The sequence below is a fragment of the Sinohyriopsis cumingii genome, chromosome 10, assembly GCF_028554795.1.
Source record: "Sinohyriopsis cumingii isolate HCF-2022 chromosome 10, ASM2855479v2, whole genome shotgun sequence".
In the NCBI taxonomy this organism is placed as follows: domain Eukaryota; kingdom Metazoa; phylum Mollusca; class Bivalvia; order Unionida; family Unionidae; genus Sinohyriopsis; species Sinohyriopsis cumingii.
Window position 1 is genome coordinate 25,874,922 of NC_142970.1, and position 21,380 is coordinate 25,896,301.

The 21,380-nt window shown below is 32.3% G+C and overlaps 1 protein-coding gene across 1 annotated transcript in view; it reads left to right on the forward strand.

The window, feature by feature from the left end:
* Positions 1-10,564, forward strand: part of LOC149789774 (uncharacterized) — a 60,206-nt gene extending 49,642 nt beyond the window's left edge. Inside the window, exon 2 of the mRNA XM_089973120.1 lies at positions 1,743-10,564. Coding sequence (XP_089829246.1) covers positions 1,743-3,366 — 1,624 coding nt within the window. The 3' untranslated portion in view covers positions 3,367-10,564. The remainder of the gene's footprint in view (positions 1-1,742) is intronic.
* The last annotated feature ends 10,816 nt before the right edge of the window (positions 10,565-21,380 follow it).

Sequence of the window (21,380 nt, forward strand, 5' to 3'; positions counted from 1 at the left end):
AGTTGGTTTTTGTTTTCACATAGCAGCAGGTAGTCCTACGAGTTAGACCTTGACGCTGATATTTATGTTTTGGGCGTAAGGGTCTTAGAATGACAACAAATTTGCGTCTTCCACGGATTTAACATACGGTTTAATTTCAATGTTCACGTCTACAAATTGAATTAATTTACGGAATTATTCGGCAGTTACTGAACAGGATGAAAAACGTCATTATGTTGTCAGATGGAAATAGACTAGCTCATAGTGTACGTAATATGGCGCCGTGTTAGTATGGAAAGTCTGTTAAGCATGAAAGATGAAGTGGTTTCCAGTATTAATGCCATTCTGGTCACAGTCAGGTTAGAAATTATAAATCAATGATTCAATTGACTTAGTTCTGTGCACTTTTTTATCACATTAACGATTTCTTTTTTTAAATCGTCGGGGAGGGGGATACAAACAAACGGGGATGTACAGTCAGACTAAAGTCTGACTTTACTTACTCTAGTGTCTTTTCTCTAATAAATTCAAATTCTTACAAAATAAATGGACTTGTTTTAAAGTTTCGTTGGTCTACATTTCAGTTGACAGGAAAGCGATGAAAGCTGGGAATTCCGATATCGGGTTGAGTTAAAATATTATTCTTTAACTAAGCGAATATAAAAATATATTATGCCTACTGGAACTGTAAAGTAATGCTTCGTTTCGTTCAAGAAACTTGTCCGCCAGATGAACTTACTTAAGCATTTTTCGGAATACCTCGACTACCGTCGCATTGCAACAAATTCAAACGTATGTCAACGGAACATGAAAATGCGTCCATTTGCAGGTGTCATATTTTCATTCCGCCAGGATAAAGTCAGCACAGTAAGTAAATTAATTACACATAAATTACTGGAAGAGTGTCGATACATGTTGCCAAATGTGTGAGATATTCCCGAAACTTTGACTACTCGTCCCGATGTCAACGTCAATAATTGATTCGAGTTCCAAACAGTCTGTAGACATGTTTATACACAGTAGCGCAGCACAATAGCGGACACATACGCGTAGAATCAGTGATTTTACACACACACACACACACACATCAAAACGAGGCAGTAGGATTCGCCCTCCCTGCTGCTAAACACCAGTTGATCAAAACAAAGTAGAAAACTCAATCGAAACGTTTGTAAGCTGTCAATATTCAGATAAATTAAAGATACCGATGAAATTGAATTATTTTTTATATACTAATGCTTGTTATGCTTCCAAACCAAAAATTGGGAAAAGAACTAAAGGAAAATCGCATCTTTCCATTTTAGTCTTACATATACCATTTAAGGACATCAAGCATGCCCAGTCTATGTCACGTGCTCTGAGTTATTAATAGACTGGCCGCAAAGAACGTGAACAGTTAAAAAACAGATCTTGAAGTTAGAAATCATGGCATTCGTCAAATAACGATTACTAACAGGTCTACGTGTATACATTTTTGCCATGTATATTCGATTGTATTTGAGTATATTTGAGTAAAGAGAAAGCGCTGCAAAAAAAAAAAAAAAAAACTTGAAATGTTTCATGAAAGTGTAGTTTAGAAACGGCAAACAAGGATGCATGCCATGGAAAAGTTATATCAGTGTGAAATATGAGATATTATGTTTAATGAGAGTGGAGATTTAAAATTACACGTGAGGATTCATTCCGGAGGAAAACCATTCAAGTGTGAAGTATGTGACAAAATGTTTAATCAGAGTGGAAATTTAAAACATCACATGATGAAGCATACTGGAAAAAAACCATACAAGTTTGAAATATATAATAATTGTTTTTAGTTGGAATGGACATTTGAAACGTCACGCGAGAATGCATACTGGAGAAAACCAATTAAATTGTGACATGTGCGATAAAAATTTTAGTGATAATGGAAGTTTAAACCTTCACACACGGATTCATACTGGTGAAAAACCATACAAGTGTGAAATGTGTAATAAATTTTTTGGTAGGAATCACGATTTGAAACGTCACATGAGAGTGCATACTGGAGAAAAACCGTTTAAATGTGAAGTGTGTGATGCAAAATTTAGTCATAGTGGAAGTTTAAAACTTCACATGAGAATTCATACTGGAGAGAAACCATTTAAATGTGAAGTGTGTGATGCAAAATTTAGTCTAAGTGGAAGTTTAAAACGTCACACGAGGATTCATACTGGAGAAAAACCATATAAGTGTGAAGTGTGTCATAAAATGTTTAAAAGGAGTGGAAATTTAACTGTTCACCTGAGAATTCATACTGGAGAAAAACCATATAAGTGTGAAATTTGTGGTAAAACGTTTAATCAAGGTGGACAATTAAAACTCCACATGAGGATGCATACTAGAGAAAAACAATTTCAATGTGAAGTGTGTCATACAAAATTTAGTGATCGTGGATGTTTGAAACTTCATTTGAGGATTCATACTGGGGAAAAAACATTTAAATGTGAAGTCTGTGGTGCAAAATTTAGTGGAAGTGGAAATTTAAAGCTTCACATGAGGATTCATGATGGAGTTAAACCATATAAGTGCAGGATTTGTCATAAAATGTTTATTCAGAGTGGAAATTTAAAACTTCACCTGAGGACACATACTGGAGAAAAACCATATAAGTGCGAAATGTGTGATAAAATGTTTAGTCAGAGTGGAAATTTGAAACTTCACATGAGAAGGCATACTGAAGAAAAAACGTTTAAGTGTGACATTTGTGGTACATTGTTCATTACGTGTGCACAGTTAAAATTTCACACAAGGAAACATACTGGAGAGAAGTCATATAAGTGTGAACTATGTAATAAAATGTTTACTCAGAGCCAATATTTAAAACTTCACATGAGGATGCATACTGGAGAAAAACCATATAAGTGTGAATTATGTGATAAGATGTTTAGTCAGAGAGGAAATCTAAAAATTCACATGAGAAGACATACTGGAGAAAAAACGTTTAAGTGTGATGTTTGTGATAAAATGTTCATTTCGTGTCCATTATTAAATATGCACATGAGGATTCATACTGGAGAGAAACCATTCAAGTGTGAAGTGTGTGCCAAAATGTTTAATCAGAGTGGACATTTAACACAGCACAGGAGGATACATACTGGAGATAAACCATTCAAGTGTGAAGTGTGTGATAAACTGTTTAGTATGAGTGCATATTTAAAAGTGCACATGAGAATACATACTGGAGATAAACCATATAAGTGTAATTTTTGTGAGAAAATGTTTAATCAGAGTGGAGATTTAAAACTGCACGTTAGGATACATACTGGAGAAAAACCATATCAATGTATGGTGTGTGATAAAATGTTCAGTCAGAGAGGACATTTCAAAGTGCACATGAGGATCCATACTGGAGAAAAACCATTTAAGTAAATTCGTTGTCAACACATGTTTGCTGTCTTAATGAGCTATACAAAGATATGCATTCATATCATTTTCTTTCCATGTTTTATCAAATTAACACATTTAAAAATAAGAGTAAACATTTCAAATATGATTTTGTCTGACTTTTTATTCTTCGACAACATTTACAATATAAATATTCTGTTTATTGAAAATGTACATTTATTAAAAAAGTTATAAAAGAACAGATTTGATACATATCATTAATATCTTATGTTAGTGTTTGTATTGGAGAGATAATCACATGCAAGTGACCATTGCTACAATTGGTGTACTTTGTAATGAGGGATGTTATGATAACTAATCATCTGAGCTATACATGTGGCCTGTAGTATATCTGATAGGGATTTATCCTTAGGGATGTTATAATGACATTATTTATCAGAGACATACAAGTTACCTGTGTTACATTTTGTTTAGTTTATCATGAGAGTTTATTAACACTCCTCATTGGAGACATACAAGTGGCCAGTGTTATAATTGAGAGACTTTATAATAAGAGACAACCCATAGAAGTGGCTTTTGTTACAATTGACACAGTTTAGAGTGAGGGTTGGTTTCATAACACTGCCCATGGGAGATATACAAGTGGCCTGTTTTACAATTGACAAAGTTTAGAGTGAGGGTCGGTTTCAAAACACTGTAACACTGCCAATAAGAGATATACAAGTGGCCTCTTTTACATTTGACAGAGTTTAGAGTGAGGGTTAGTTTCAAAACACTGTAACACTGCCTATAAGAGATATACAAGTGGCCTGTTTTACAGTTGACAGAGTTTAGAGTGAGGGATGGTTTCAAAACACTGTAACACTGCCTATAAGAGATATATAAGTGGCCTGTTTTACATTTGACAGAGTTTAGAGTGAGGGATGGTTTCAAAACACTGTAACACTGCCTATAAGATTAGAGATATACAAGTGTCCTGTTTTCATTATGCTCTATGAGGATCTGCAGGTAAAAAATGTTTGCCATAATTTCAAAGTAATGAAGGGGACAGCAGGTCTTCAGCATGGCAAAGAGACTGACCTTGATTTCTGGCTTGAATATTCCAAATAACAATGTGGTAAGTCTGCATATAATAATTTACAGATCTACAGAAATGACAGCAAATGTCTCAAATTTTTGTTTGTAAAACATCTATGGCCCCACTGGTGTAATTTTGCTAATATGGTGTTGTGAATATTGTAAGTCTCCAATGATTATCTCATACCCTGCTTGGCAATATTTAGCAACTGTTTTAGCTGCTTCATTTGGATTGTAGTTAGATTTATATTCCCTATAAAAGCATGTTATTGTATGAGCAATGAAGGGAGAGATTACTGTACATTAATAATGTATATTGATACATATTGAATAAAACACATGGGTCCATTAGTTTGTTAAAATATTTTAAAGCAGATTTTATTTCTTCATCTACTTCAAGTACTGAAACACATGATAGCAGATGTTGAAGGCATCTCTCATTTGAAGGCTGAGGTCATCATCCAGATGTGTCCACACACAATTAGTTCTTAATATGAGTGTTTCATGTCTTTTTATGTTTATAAAACTGTAGATAAGAACACAAACTTCTTAAAATCATCACTGAGTTCTTCTTTATCATTGTACGACACATAATAGCAGTAATTTTATATCTATGCAAGATTTATTTTTGACCTTTCACAGATGTAACCCTTTGTATCAACAGGTTCCATATTTTTGACTAACCATGAAAATGTTATAACTCTGCTAATTTTTGGGACGAAATCTTGTAAGTAAAATATCTTTAAAATAATACATTCTTATTTCATTTTCTTGGTATATTTCAAAGAGTAAATTTTGAACATCAGTTACATGGAATGTAAGCATTAAGCAGCCGCTTGGAATAACTGTCATAAAATGATAAGTGTGAAATATATCGCTACTTTGGAATAGCAACAGTCATTCTAGAATTGTAATATCTTCCAATATTCATTTTCTGCAGCAACTTCAGTAGGAGATAGAATACCACTTCTAACTCAAAAGGGTCCCCAGACTTGTTATCCTAGTATATTCTTTTGCTTATATCTATTTTGCTTCTATCTATTTTTAACAACTGCTGTTTGTAACCCACCCCCAGAAACCAAAACTAAACTGCATGGAAAATTTACTAAGTAAAACTTCCATGGACCAATACAGATTGCAAAACAGGAAACAAACTTGTACTTATCTTGTGTCTGGGGACCCTTCTGAGCTAGAAATGTCAGAATTTTATCTCCTACTTAGCACTATTAAGTAATTATTTTAGATTATCATTTTTCACACAAGATCTACTATGTTGCATAATAGCAGTTCGATCATAGAAGACTCATACCATTCCATATTTGTTAGACCAGTTGAAATCATCAGCTGTTAGCACAACAAAATCTGTTGTTCCTTTCTCATCAATAAGAATAAGAGATGGTTTTGATTCTGAATCATTATAAACTTTAATTATGCTGTTCCGAAGAGCGCTATCATTAACGATTTTTGCTATGATAATATATCTTTACTCTTGCTCCATTATTCTTTACGTTTATTCAAAATTTAACAAATCTTGATATTTACTGCCTTAGCTATGAGATAGATATAACAAATTTATGCTAAATAGAGATAAACAGTTTTATTAATATTTGTATAATGCACACTTATTAAAGATATAGAATATAAATTAATAAATTTTAAAAAAATTTAATATATTATGTTATATTATTGATGAAGATTCAATATTTCATCAGAACTCAATTGATATAACAAAATTATGATGCATAATACTTGCTATCAAGTATTTCATAAATAATTAAATATAATATATTAGGAAATAATTTAAAAATGCACTTTCATTTTTAAGAATTAATAAACTTATTTTTATGATATTAGTTGATACTTTCACTAATTAAGTTATTCTGCAAATTAGAATAATATAAAAATATTCTTATCTGAATGTAAACAGGGGATGTAATTCATAAGGAAAGAAAAAACTTTTAAAAAAACAAACCAGGATTAATGAATGTCGTATAGTGTTCATGAATTTAGCCCTTTTGGATAAACCGTATTAAGATTGTGAATCCATTAGGTTTCCTTTAGCAGACGTTCCATCTCAGAAACAGCTTTAAAAATAGGTTGGAAGGAGAAATCTTGCAAAGTATGGGAAATTTTTGTGCGGCAAAATGAGATGAAAACGATTGATTGATTTCATGTTTTATATCTGATCTATGTTGGTTCAAACGTTTAAATATTTGTTGACTGTTTTGTCCAATATATTGGATGCCACATTTTTTGCATCTGATCAAATAAATAACGTTTGATGTTGCACAATTAATATCACAATGCATATTAACAGTTTCTTTTGTATTATTACTATTGAAAGAAGTATTTTCGTTAATAAAAGAACAGTGCGAACATCTAGGTCTATTACATTTAGTTGATGAACCTATTTTATATGATGTTTTTTTCTAATTTAGAATTAGAAAATCTTTAAGATTTTTAGTCCTTTTATAAACAAGTGTGGGTTTGCTTTTGTGTAGTGATTTAACACTTGCTTTCCATGATAATTTTAATAATCCCAATATTTATTGATAATTAAACCTATATTAGGCAATTTTGGATTATATTTAATAACACAAGGAATGATATCCTCGTTTCTATATTTGATTTTATATTGTAAAGATTCAAGTCGTGTAAGAGACGATATTTTTTGGAAAGCAGTATTAATGATGTCAGTAGGGTAATTTCTATTTAAAAAATGCTGACCTAACTCTGTCAAAGATTATTTAAAAACAGCCTCATCCAAAACAATTCTACTATATCTTTTTGCTTGACTATATGGTATCCCATTTTTACATGATTTAAGATGGCATGAAGAATATTCAACATATTCATGAATATTTATGTTTTTAACGTGAATCATGATAGTAATGTCATTGTTTTCATTTATCATGACATCTACATCCAAAAATGATACTTTAGCTTGAGACACATTTTATGTAAATTTTTTTGTTGGATGTAATTTGTTTAGACTGTCTATAAAATAATAAAGGTTTTCTAATGAGTAACTCTCATCAAGATATCGTCTAAACCATACATCTAGTTTTAAGAAGCATTTATTTAGAAAATCATTTTCTAATTTTCACATAAATAAAGATGCACAAGCAGGTGCCATAGGACTACCCATTCCTGTTCCCATTTTATGGAGATAGTTTGTGTTACCAAATTAAAAAAAAGTTATTTACGAGCACAAGTTTTATCAAATCACAAACTTGTTCTTTTGATAGTTTATATGTATATTCGTTTTCTTCAAGATAATATTTACATGCTTCGATGCCATCATTGTGTGGTATATTCGTGTAGAGTGAAACCACATCAAGTCTAACTAGAAATGAATTTTCGTTTAGTTTTGGTAAAGATTTCAGATTGGTAATGAAATCAAAAGTATCTTTGACATATGTAGGTAGTGATTTCATCAGTGGTTGTAAAGTGTGTTCAATATATTGTGATATATTATATGCGGTGTGCGTATTTTATTTGGGAAGATATCGAGTTCATCATATGTGGAACAATTGTGTATAGAGATTTGATTAACACATTTGCTTATTTTTTCTGTAAATTCTTCAAAAGGATTATTGGAAAGTTTTGTATAATACTCTTCATCATTTAATTGTCTTTCTCTTCTTTAATATAATCCTGCTTATTCATTATTGCTATGGTGCTAGACTTATCAGCTTTTTTAATAATAAAACTTTCGTCTTGTGATAAGGAACGTAAAGACCTTAGTTCTTCTTTAGATATGTTTGTAAAATGTTTTCTTTTAGGACCGCAATTTAAAATTTCTCGTCTAGTTGCTTCATTATAAAAATAGAGATAAATATCTCGTCCAGTAGAAGGTGTAAATGGTGATTATTTTTTTTATTGAAAAAGAGCTTATTTTGTAGATGAAAGTTGCTTTCCTATTGTGAATTTATACGTGATTGTGAGAAACATTCTTTTAATATTAACGATCTTGTGCATTTGAAAAATGCTTCTTCTAAATTAATATTATCATGCACTTTGTTTCTCATACAGTATGATAATCCCTTACCTAGAAAAATGTAATCACTATTAGAATTTTCTTGGAAAAGGTTTAACACAATTTCTTTTCCTCTTTCGATTTTCTTTTCTTTTCTTTCATCCATCTGTTCTTGTTTTTTATTCTAATAAATCTCCTATTCGTTCTGCTGTTTGTGTTGTTTGCAACAGACCGTAGAGGGTTTCCATTAGTCTTTGTATTGTTGCTATAACGGTTATATTAGATGCCTGCGTAGTTTTCTTCAACACATTATTTGCTGCATCTGCATAGATTGCCTTTTTTGTGTCTGTGGCTGTTAAAATTTATGCTTGATCATTTTTGCAATTGTTTTGAGTGGGTCTACTTTTTCTTTGTGATTTGGTTGATAGGTAATTCTTGCTGTTGGCAATGCTTGTTCCATTTTATTTTCATTTCTTGGTTGTTGTTTATTCTGTGTGTGTTTCTTAGTTACTGCACATTTATTTTTTACATTGATGAAGGTAATTTCCTCTGCTGGTTTGCTTGGTTGTTGATTATCTCTTTTTGATTTTTCTCTAGTAATTTTTGATGTCGCAGTTTCTCATTGTCCAGGAAAATTGTTTTCCTGTCTGTAAATTCTGTAACATTTTAAGTTGACTTGATAATAGTTCGTCTTTTTTAGATTCCGTTTTTAAAATAATAAAAATTCTTCATAAAAAATGACAATATTGCCTTTTATCAAAGTTTTTAGTTAATCTTTATGTTCTTCTAGTTCTTTGAATATATTGATCACTCTCCTCTGATGTTCTTTTAGTCTATCACATATTTCCGGCGATATTTTTTCCAATAGGGAGTCAATAGATTCTTGACACAAGATTGTCTTCCAGACAATTTTCAAGAAAACGTGCGTGTAATCCATTTTTCATCTTTTTCTCCACTAATTTTTCCATTGTCGTTTTTAAATAAGTCGTTCTATTGCTAATTTGTGTCGTGGATCATACGTTGATGCCATGGTGTTGTCCAGGTTTTCTTTGATAAATTATTAAAATAAACAACACCAACACGTCGAATGTGTGACCGGTTTCGCTTTAATGCTTCATTAGAAACTGGTCACACATTCCACGTGTTGGTGTTGTTTATTTTATATTTTATTTAGAAAGAAAATCATAGTTATACTTGTAAAACCTCAGATATATTTTTCCTGATATTTAATTGCCGGGTTGACCAAGAACATCATGTAATTTATTTTTATTTAAGCACTCATTTCTATCGGTAATGCATTCACTTTATCAAGTTCTTGTATATTTATCTTTGCTGATAAGATAATAAAAGTTTTCATTTCATTGTGATAAAATCCCGGAAAATGTCTTAAGGAATGGAAAATAGGTATTATTACTTATTTTAACCAGCAACAACTTAATTGTGTTATTTCCTGATTCAAAATATTTACCACATTCTTCGTTATCAGTAATGACTTCTAGTGGACCTTGTTTATACACCAACAATAAATCTTCTTCAAGAACAATTTCTTCAGGATTAATTTTAATGTCATCATGAACACTTGATAAATTCATTATGTATAAATTCATATAAAATTCTAAGAAATCAAAGAACACCTAGCTCAATAAAATGTTTTGTCATTGGAACCTTTGTCCGTTTTGTAATATCCATGCACTAGTGTATCTGAACTTTTACAATCATGATATTGTTTATCATCAAATGGTGATAGTGCAATCTTTGTCATCACTTGTGTTTCTATTTTATGTTTGTCATTCGATAATGCTGTCATTTTAACCAAATTCTGTCCGCCATTCAATGATATGATATAATCATCAAAATTTAACTTATTGCTTGCTATCTTTTTCTTCATACCTTTTGCTCATTTATTTAGCTTACCACCTTCCTTTTGGACAGAATACACTTTACCTCTTAATCCAATAAATCCTGTAATTAAAACAGCATTTGTTTCATCCTTACATTTTCCTATAACAATTTTGTTTGTTTCATCAATGTATGGAGAGCTCTTAGGATAATCTGACATCAAACTTTTCCTTGTTATCACACATATACTTGTCAATAACACCTGCACTGATATCAAAACATAACGAGTTGTTATCTGTGAATAAAAATTTTGCTTTATTACCAAAATATTTTTTTATTATTCCGTAGTGAAATTCGTAGAATAGGTACTTCCTTCGTTCCAGAACACTAAACCCAACATATATCGGTTTATTTAACATCAGAGTAATCTTTTTCCGTGAACCGCCAAGGTTTGTGTTGAAAATTTTCATACTGATACATCCATTATTTGCTACCAGCTTGTTTCGCTGTCCAATATTATTAACTAGTACTACATTGATCCGATATCAGATATTTTCCATTGTCGTACCAAATACACTATTATTCATGAGCTTAAAAAAGTCTTGTTCAAATCTGTTGTGACGATCTTTCCCTGCTCCATAGTATTATCAACATAACTTCTTCACCGTCACCCTTGTTTAAATTGTATTGCCCAATAAATATTACTTAAGATTAGTCTTTCCTTCAGACATTGTTCGAGATTTTCTATATGCATGATATAACTTTTTCTAATAATAAAATTGGTATCAATTTTTTACTTAGCATTTGCTGATACCAAAGTTTTCTTTTTGTAATCGCTGCTCGTCTGTCAAAGAACTAACGTCTACCAAAGTCATGTAATTCATCAGGGTAACCAAGATCAACCTCAATAAAGTAATCGACATCAACAGGTTTTTTATGTCAGAATATCAACATCATCAACCCATATAAAATTGCTTAAAGGGATTGGCCGGATCATTGCCTTTTCATTATTCATACACCTTATATGTGTTAAGACAGACAATGTAATTTCTTTGTTAGGATCAAATATTTTATATATTCCTTGTTTGCAACAGGATGTTTCTTTGTGATTACACGTATTCTGCCTTTTGTATCAGCCTCAATAAAGTTAAACATTCTTGCATCTGGTAGTAGCTCCATTGTGGTACCTGTTATTGATAACATAGCATCTCAAGACAATCAAAGTGCTATGTAGTAATATGGAGGATCTAATGTAAAATGTTTCATGAATTCCTCAAATATACCGGATAGCAGCAGCATATCAGTTGTTAGATATAAATCATGATAGTCCACAATTGCTCTACAAGCGATATTTTCCCAGATACATTTTGCTCGCTGATACACCTCATCAGTTATATTTTCATCGTTGAGCTTACTTTTAAAAAATCACTTCCTTTAAGGTTTCCAGCTAGCATGGCCAACGATGCTGTCATAAATTATAGTGAATCAATAAAACGTCAATTGCTAAACGTGAATGACATATTTTTCACTATTCTTCGGATTACACTTAATCTTATGTTTCGGTATATTTGGATCACCGAAAGCTTTTACTATAAAATGTGCATCATAACCTCTCAAATTTCGAAATATTTCAGGAATATAATCAGGAAATTTAAAATTGGTATTGAATTTGCTATGTGCCGCGCCTCTGAATATACCTGTCAAATGACAATGATCTCTAACGCGATCGTTTAGACCAAGAGTCTCATTACAAATATGACAAGTTTTATCTTCGTTAATATCTTTTATTTCATCGTTAGTCATCGGTAATATTGGCGTGACATACTTTAACTTTCTTTTAATTTTTTCGTGTTTTTCCAACAAGCTCAATAATAGCCATTGAGCTGGATTTTCACCATGATATAAGTTAATAGGAACACTTTATTGCTCATCATCACAAACTTTATAGGCAACACTACAAGGAATATGATCATGAATAACTTTTGTATGATCTGTTTTTACCTGATCAGCTTTACGACCAGCGCTTCAAAATCCGCATAGATCACAAAAGGTACGTGAGTTCATGACGATTTTTTTTAATTTTACAAACATGTTTTCGTCGTAGGATGGCATATATATTCGTTGTATATGTTTGGAATACCCTTTATGTTTGTAAAGTTCTACTTTATTTGTAAATCCATGCAGACACCTGAAGCAGAAAATTTTTATATTATTATCTTTGTTGATTTGAGATCCAACCAGCCGTGAAAAAATATTATATGAAGCAATAATGATCCTGATATAATACTACATTTATTACGCTTTCATCTGCGGAATCATTAATATTTAATGGATCAACATCAGACTTGTCAGATATTCAAAACACGTTGATTGTGATTTGATCATTCCGTCTTTCAGATTTTGGAACATCTTTAACCTATACAGGAAATTGGATTCCATTAAAATTTAGTTTATGAGCATGATCAACGTATTTTGATACTTTGTTGGAATTTTTATGAGCAGGAAATAACGCTGCTAATACTGACCACTGAAAACATCTATTTTTATTAAAAACTTTAGTGCAACTTCTGATGTTTTTGATCTTGTTTGGTAAATCTTTGTATATACCGGAACCCCGTAACGGAGTTTATTTTTGATGTATTGATATGCACAACATCGATTTGATTAATAATCCAACCATTACCCATATGTGTATATTCATCAATTTTGTTTCGCAATCTCATCATGCAGCTGGATAGATATTTGAGCTAGATCATCCCCGGCAAAGATTCATTTTGTTTTTGAGCTGATCCATGGTTCTGATGTTGCAAGATTTTTTGCATGACGCTAAGCATCATAACGATTAATTTTATGAAACCTAATTATTTTGATGTGACTAGGAACTTTATGCTTCTTTGAATCGCCATCTAGCTTCTGACATTATTAAAATGTATTGAGAAACCCATAGAACGCCCGCGGTCACATTTTATGTGAATGTCACGTTTCTTTCCTGATATTATATTTAAAACAACCATTTTATTATTTGTTTTACAATCGCTTTCGCCTCTTTTTGCGACCTACAGCCCTAGTAAGAGGTCATTGTTATATTTGATGTTTTGTCAAATCCATTCAAAGTTGAGTCCTTGATAACATATTTTATCATTTATATCTTCTTATCAGGCAAATCTTTAAATATGACTATAATTAAATTTGCCTATAGTATAATGACTGAAAATTTGGATGCCGTAAAATAAGGAATATTCTTTCCTGGAAACGATGGACAGCAGATATTTTTGTCTACTCTTCGCACAGATAGTAAATCAGAATTTACTATGGCACATAATTTTGTTTGGGAAATATTTCGCGGACCAATACCGGATGATACTATTGTAGCTCACGCTGATGGTAATAAGAAGAATAGTTGTATTCATAACTTTAGATTACAGTATCGTTACAGAACTCTAGCGATATTTACGAATTACGAGGCTGTAGCAGACGGTGCTATAAGGCATAGAAAGAAAAAGAGACCGATTTGTAATATCAATAATCAGGGATATTTTACACTAAGTATATCAGCCCCAGGATAAAAACAAGTTTGTTATAAATCACATCGTTTTGTATATGAATGTTTTGATGGTATGATACCTAATCGATTTGATATGGATCACTTTAATAACATTAAATGTGATAATAAAGTTGAGACGTTATATCTGCTAACACCGGGTGAAAATCAGATAAAAGAGTATACTCACAGATCATTCGAAGAAATATAAGTGATACCAATAAATTAAGACACTGGTGAGGAATTAGTTTGGCAGTCAATGATCGATGCTGTAAAATATGTTGGTATTATTTCTAGCTTAGTAAAAAAATTATTTGATGGGGTCTTTAGATCAGCTATCACAAAATACAAGAATAATGCTAAAATTAGAATATGTTCATTAGTGATTTCCTCCACTGTGGCAGAGGGGCCCCGAGTAGCCGAGTGGTCTAAAGCGCTCTCCGTTACGGATCACTGCCATCTCACCTCTGTCTGCGTGGGTTCGAGTCCAGGATTCGACCAATGTGGGCATGTGAGAAAGCTTGAGTAGCTACTCGTGAGTCGGTGGTTCTTTCTTTCTTTTCTTCTTTCTGAAGAACTCCAAAAGAAACAAATATCTATATGTAATTTCTGATCTTTTATGAAACTTAGGTTTTTTTTATTGTTTTTTTAGTCAATTTTTCATTTTATTGTGCAAATATATAGCAAAAATCATTGGGGTTTTTTGGTCGGATTTCTTATTTATTGAGGGCAAAAACCCGAGCGTTTCTTTAATTGATTTTCTGACTTTTTAGAAATAATCTTTGGAGTTCATGATCTTAAATAGGAGAAAATCAATCCAAAATCTTTTTTTTGTCCAAGAAAACCCAGAAATTTTCCAAGAACTTTTAAATTTTTCTCATTGAGTCATTTAGAGAAGATTTCGGGATTTTACCCTCAAAGTATAAAGAAATCCGTCCAAAAAGCAGCTACTGCAGAAACTGCAATAATGCTTAAAAAAATATGTTTATTTGGATAAGTTATATATATATATATATATATATATATATATATATATATATATATATATATATATATATATAATGTTACCAGCAATAGATTTTTACACTAGACGAAAATCATTTTATTTTGCTAATAAGTATGTGGATACTCTTGCGTCTCTTGCTTTTAAGAAATGGAAAATATATAACGCTCCCATACCAGATTTCTCGCGGTAAGATTATGAAAAATCCAAGAACATTATTATCCTTGACACTAAAAATGGAAATATTATTTTGGATGACGAAGATACTTTTATAGATATAAAAGCACTCATCTCTACACTTCACACACAAGTAGATATTGTGTTAAGTATAACCTCGATACAAAATCTCAAGAAAAATTATCTTTCTCCTTGCGAGTGAAATTTTTTAATAACAGGCTGGAATATTTCATGAATTAGTGTATACCAGAAGGAAAAATCTTAAGTTTTCATTTTATATTGGCCAAAATAATTGACGCAATGGATTTACCTCCAGACAGAAAATCCGAGTTAATTTCATTTTGTAAACCTGTGAAATGCAAGAAAAGTTTAACAACTTACGAGAATGAATATATTATGGAAAAGAACCTTACTTCGTATAACTGATATTGAAACTACACAGGTATTGTTCGCTTCACTAATCATATCCATATCACAAGAACACTAAGCTTAATGAATGTTTCGCAAAGTATGTGTATGAGCTTCATCAAATACAACTAAAATGTTACAGTTATCTCCGATCACTTTAGGCATTTGTGTATATCGCTGAGTAACGTAAATATCGTCTGTATTTTTATGCCTGCCGTGGAAAATAATCTACCTGGATTTGATTATTTGTCCAGCATTATATCGTGGTATATTACAAGATTATAAATAAATATACCACCATCATCTACAGATGGAGTTTCATCAATATCGGTGATAAAATTAATAATATCCTCAACATTGTTATCCAAGAATTTTTCATTTTCATTAAAATCTTTGAATACATCGTAGTATCGCTGATCATCAACTGACGGAGCCACCAAATACAACTTATCCCACTTTAACCATCTCATTACCAGATGAAGCAGCACTTGCGTCTTACCAGACCCAGATTAACCTGTGATAATTACTGTCATATAATTTAGTAGCGCTGGATGATGTTTGACTGTCTCTTGTTTTCGTGTCACTGGAAAATCAATGATATCCATGTTGTATAAATATAATAAATTATATGAATTTATATTGTGTCCGATGCAGAGCACCTACTCCCAGCAGTTGATTAACAATAATAATAACACAAAATAAAAAGCTTTGCCGTTGCAGGCAAATCTATGAAATGTGGTTTTAAAAAGAAAAAAATTCTCCGGACACAAAGTGTCTGGTGGTGATATCGCTGCTTCATTAGGAAATTGCCAGGAGCTATATGGACTAAATACCCAGGAGAAAAACACCTTCCAGGATATAAGTATTGCGGTCCTGGCACGCGACTTGATGTCCGACTTAATGAGCGAGATCAACCAAAACCTGGTGAATATCCAATAAATTCAATTGATCTATCATATCATGTTCATGATGGGGCTTATACAAATAATGATTTACAAGAAAGACATTGCATATTTGAAGTTGATTGATTGGTTAAATTCCATTAAAAATAAATCTATCAGAGAAATGCTTCCTAGCTTTTTAGTAAAATCTATAATAAAAAGTAAACTAGTATTAGGAGCCGGTAATTAATCAACCGAATATTGCAAGTAATTTCTACATTTGTAAACTAGTGTTTCGAAGTCGATTACATTCTAGACAGGTTAGCATAAGATTTTTTCTTGTATGATCGAGATTACTATTAAGTCTATCTACAGTAAACCCTCCTGGTATATTATTTAAATCATTGTTTTTCTAGACAAGGGCCACGATATTACTGTACTGTGTTAAAGCTCGCACAATGATTATTCTTTTGCTGTTTTAGTGTCATGATAAATTCAACATCAAGATCAGTCACATTTATTTTTTGTCACATCTTTTATAACTAACCAATTGTTTCTTCGTACATCATCAACAATAACTTCCTTGTTGTTATCTTTCTGAGTTTGATTATTATGTCCTACACCGTTTATGATAATCTTCGCAGCTGAGGTATTCTTCTGACTCGAGACACTGCGAGAAACTAAATTTGATCATTCTATGCAATCATCAACATTCCTGAAACAATATCATTTAAAACAAGATTTCGTTTGCTTCACTCTGTACCTGGAATTTCAACTTCAATATTTTGTCGTCCAGTATCATATGGTCGTTAAAACAATGGTGCAGGTAATTCTAGAAAATTTTCTTTATGTAACTGAAATAATTGTCATCGAAATGTATCACTAATTATTTATTCTACTTGCAACTATCAACTCATCTGCTATCCACATATTCCAAAACTCATTCATATGAGTTTCTGAAATTATCTCACGCATTATTTCACAGTGAATTTTATCTGATTGTAGTCTGATTCATTTCTTAAGCTCACTTAATTCTCTATCAAGCACTATATGATCATCAGTTATCTTCTTATAATAACATACGAATTATTTCAACCATTCGTGCGTAAACAATCTAACAAAATGTGGTGGGTGACCATGATCACCACACATTTTCACAGCAGTATTTTTTCTCAACAACCAAACAAGAAATAGTTTTAATGCCTCTAGCGACACTGTACATATTTCATCCCACATAATAATCATGGACTATATTTCTCACCCATTCGACCTGGAGTCCATATATATCCCTTCCATCGAAAGAAGCTGTGATAAGCATCAGATTTCTCTCCTTATTCGTTCATTTCTCTGCCGAGTCTATGTGTAGGGATTAATACGATTATATCTACATAGTTTGAAAAACTCCGAGGAAATAATTGGATCGCATGCTTTTCTTTACCAGAACATACCGCTCCATTGAGATAATACAATCTTATTTCTGGTCAAAGGATCATATAGCCATGGTGCAGATGACAATTTTGATATATGATTCCTTTTGTAATAGATATATTTGATTTCAACGTCGACAGATTCAGAATAACTAAGTATCTTTTCTTGTTTTATTCTCCATGCACCCCGTGATGCATCAGAGTCCGATATCTTGTTGTTCTAGCAATCTGTTGTCTTTATATATAAAACGAATTTGTGGTGACTCTAAAGCGGAATCAGAAAATCTGTTTATCATCCATGATATATTTATCGAAGCATACGCGAGTGTGGAAGGTCCTAAATGAGTCTACATCGTTGATTCACTATCAATATAACTCACAATTGTACCTAACTATGTTGCTTCCTATAACTTAACATTAATGCGACTTATAAATATGTTAATCTTCGTTGTATCGGTTGTTATTAAATCGAGTTCAGCATCATCTGATTTTTTTAATAAAATTTTTTATAATGTTTTTCTAATATCATGTTTTTGTAATAATATTATTATGTTTCTTATCTTATAGGTGTTGTCTAAAGTTGTAAAGCGCTTAGAGCTTCTAAAGATTAGGCGCTATACAAAGTCCTCGTTATTGTTATTATTATCCTCTCTAATTAATCTTGTACAAAGTCGTTTATGATCATATGATCCTCATTTGTAAATTTGCCAATTAATTTTCTGCCAAGATCTTTTGCGATTTTATTGTCGAAATATGTTATATCAGTATTTTCATCATCAGAATATTTCTTTTGCTGTGGTAACGAAACTTGTTTTTGCGGGCTATATAATTGCTTCCTTTACTATTAACAATAATATTTTTACATCAAGCATATATCGTAATAAAACTATTGGTTCCCACATATTTTTTTCTGAAAAAAGTTTGCCAAAGCAGACATAACAAATCGGATGGAGACTTTCGGCAAACTTAAATGACTTGATTCAAAAGCAAATCCAGTTAGCACAAAAATCTGGTAATGGTCCGTTTATTACAATTCTTGTCATTTCGTGTGTTTGATGACCGAATCTCTTACAATACTCAGAACATTCTCCCATTCCGAGAAAACGTCCAGGATATCATGCAACAATATTAACTGAAATAACATCTCTATAATCGTATTTAGTATTCCACAATCCGACGTGTCCATATTCGATACATCTGTTCTGGATATTTTTAAGTAATTCGAATCGATTTGGTTTCCATGAATTTTCCTTCTAAGCAAAATGATCAACAGCTGACGGAATGGAAAAACAATTACTTATTAATTATTCAGCATCCTTATGGGTATATTTTGAACGCAAGAAGCTTCATTTCTTCATGGACAGATTCCTTACAATAAATATCTCTATAGGTCGTACAAACTTATCATAGTTTGCATCATCCGAACTTTGAAACAGCCAATCGGATACAGGATCGGTTTCACTCATATTTCATGTTTTAAAAATGTTTAAGTCATATCACCATTATGTCTATGGCAGTTTATATAGATGTCTAGCACTGGGAAATCATGGCGCAGGCATGTAGCATCATGCCCGAGAGAGTCATATAATCATTCCTGACACCAGGCTGACCAGTTCGAGCAATAACCGAATCAATACATTTTATGTAGGAATGTTGCCAAGAACTATTTGTAAACAATAATCTTTTAGAAAAGTTTTATGATGGTATGGAAATTATTTCACAGTAATTAAAGCTTTACATTAATTAATATGAAACTACTACAAAATTGTTGCGTGCTCTCTTCAACAGAAAGTCGTTTCATCAAAATTATGTTTGGAATGTATTAAAGATATAAAGGGATTGTTATTATCTCCCAAAGAGTTCTATTTCACAGTCTTACCGATCTTTCCAAATTGTAAATTTCATCATTCAAAGGTATGTGTAAAGTTCTATGTGACCCACTGTTATGTGTTGGGGTGGGATGCTCCCAATATTTATTTGAAATACTGTGGAATTCCCACCCTGGCTCGTTTTTGTAGGAAGTGAAATTGGTGATAAAATGAGGTAAAACTCCGAGCCTTCTGTCAGCAATACCGACAATTAAATGATTAAGAACACAAAGGTGAAATTCAAAAGAATAATTTAATACAAATTAAACGATATTAATTTCTCACCCAATCTTCTTCCTTTCGACCATTTAACAACCTATTTCATCACAAGATTATAGTGTGAGATAGCTTTCTCCTGTACATGGTTTCTACTCATCTGTGCTCTACTCTGCTAATTCCTTTCCTCCTTCCGGCGTTCTCCGTACTACGATTCTTCCTATCCTCTTCCCCTTTTGTCTCCTTTTCACCTCCCCCTTCTCTCTCTCTTTCTCCAGCAACTAGGCTTGTTCTCATCCTACTGCCTTGTTCTATCCTGTCTCTCTGAGACTCGGGAATTGACTACCCGGTAGTTCTGTCCCCAAAAGCTTCCTACGAAAAACACAAGGACGTTAGCAATTGTGTTAGCCATCTCGCCTCACACTACATCAACAATCAATCAATCATCAGAAAAGGCTATATACATCTTTGGTTACGCATTCGTGCACATCGAAAAACCCACACGTTCTTATAGAAACAACGTTGCAATAAGAGCGGTATCCTACTTATACAGAAATCACTAAATTGTGTCACGTCAACAACAATATATATATATATATATATATATATATATATATATATATATATATATATATTCTTAATCTCATTATTCTCAACAATATCACAACAATCAGACGCATTTCTGTACATTACACTCCCACAAGTGTACACAAATATTCAAATATCTATATTATTTAAATTTACACACTGCAACCATTTCCAAAGTTACAATTTAATTCAACAAATGCAAAATCTAGAATATCACATAAATAAATACCCTAGTTTACCACGAAGTAACTAAATAGCGAATTACAATATTAATTCTGACGAGCGAGCAATCTACGTAATTAAAAAATACAAAGGTAATTCTACGTACTAACGATTCTAGTAAGTAAATATACATACTGCACATAATTACAATTACAATGCCGTAACATCCTGCAACAATCGCGCAAATAACTCATTGACCTTTACAAAGCTTTCTGTCCTTGAATGTACCAAGGTTTCTCACGCCAAATCACGAATGGCTCCCGGAGTTATTGCTACAACTTGTCAGCAGGATGCTTCACAATGACTAATTCGTTCCCATCCCAAATGACTGAAATTCTGGTTCGAATTGATGGCCCCACCCTTCCCCGGTTCCGATTGGATATCAATTCTACCCCAGTCGGTACAGTTAAAAGACGAACCTCATGCCATCTGGCAAAGCGGGAGATTTACAACAACAGCTCAAACAAAGCTTTTAACGTCTTCATGTTAGTTTTGACACCTAACGAAGAGAACTCTTGAACAAACACAAATCGCCAGGGCAGTGCAGGGTCGACATGCTTATGGCGCTAACCCCTTCCTTTGTTCCTGACTTAACGTAATCGCGGGCAGGCAAACGTGACAGTACGAATGTTATTTAAGGTATTTGCTGCAGAGAAAGAATACATGAAAGATATAATAGGTCTAAAGGATTTTCACTATTGCCCTATTTAGTTACATTTCACTGTTATGGAGATTATTCCAAGCTGTTGCATTATGCTTTCATGCCATATTTTTGGAATTTAGACCTAAAAAAAACTATTTTAAAGGTAGGA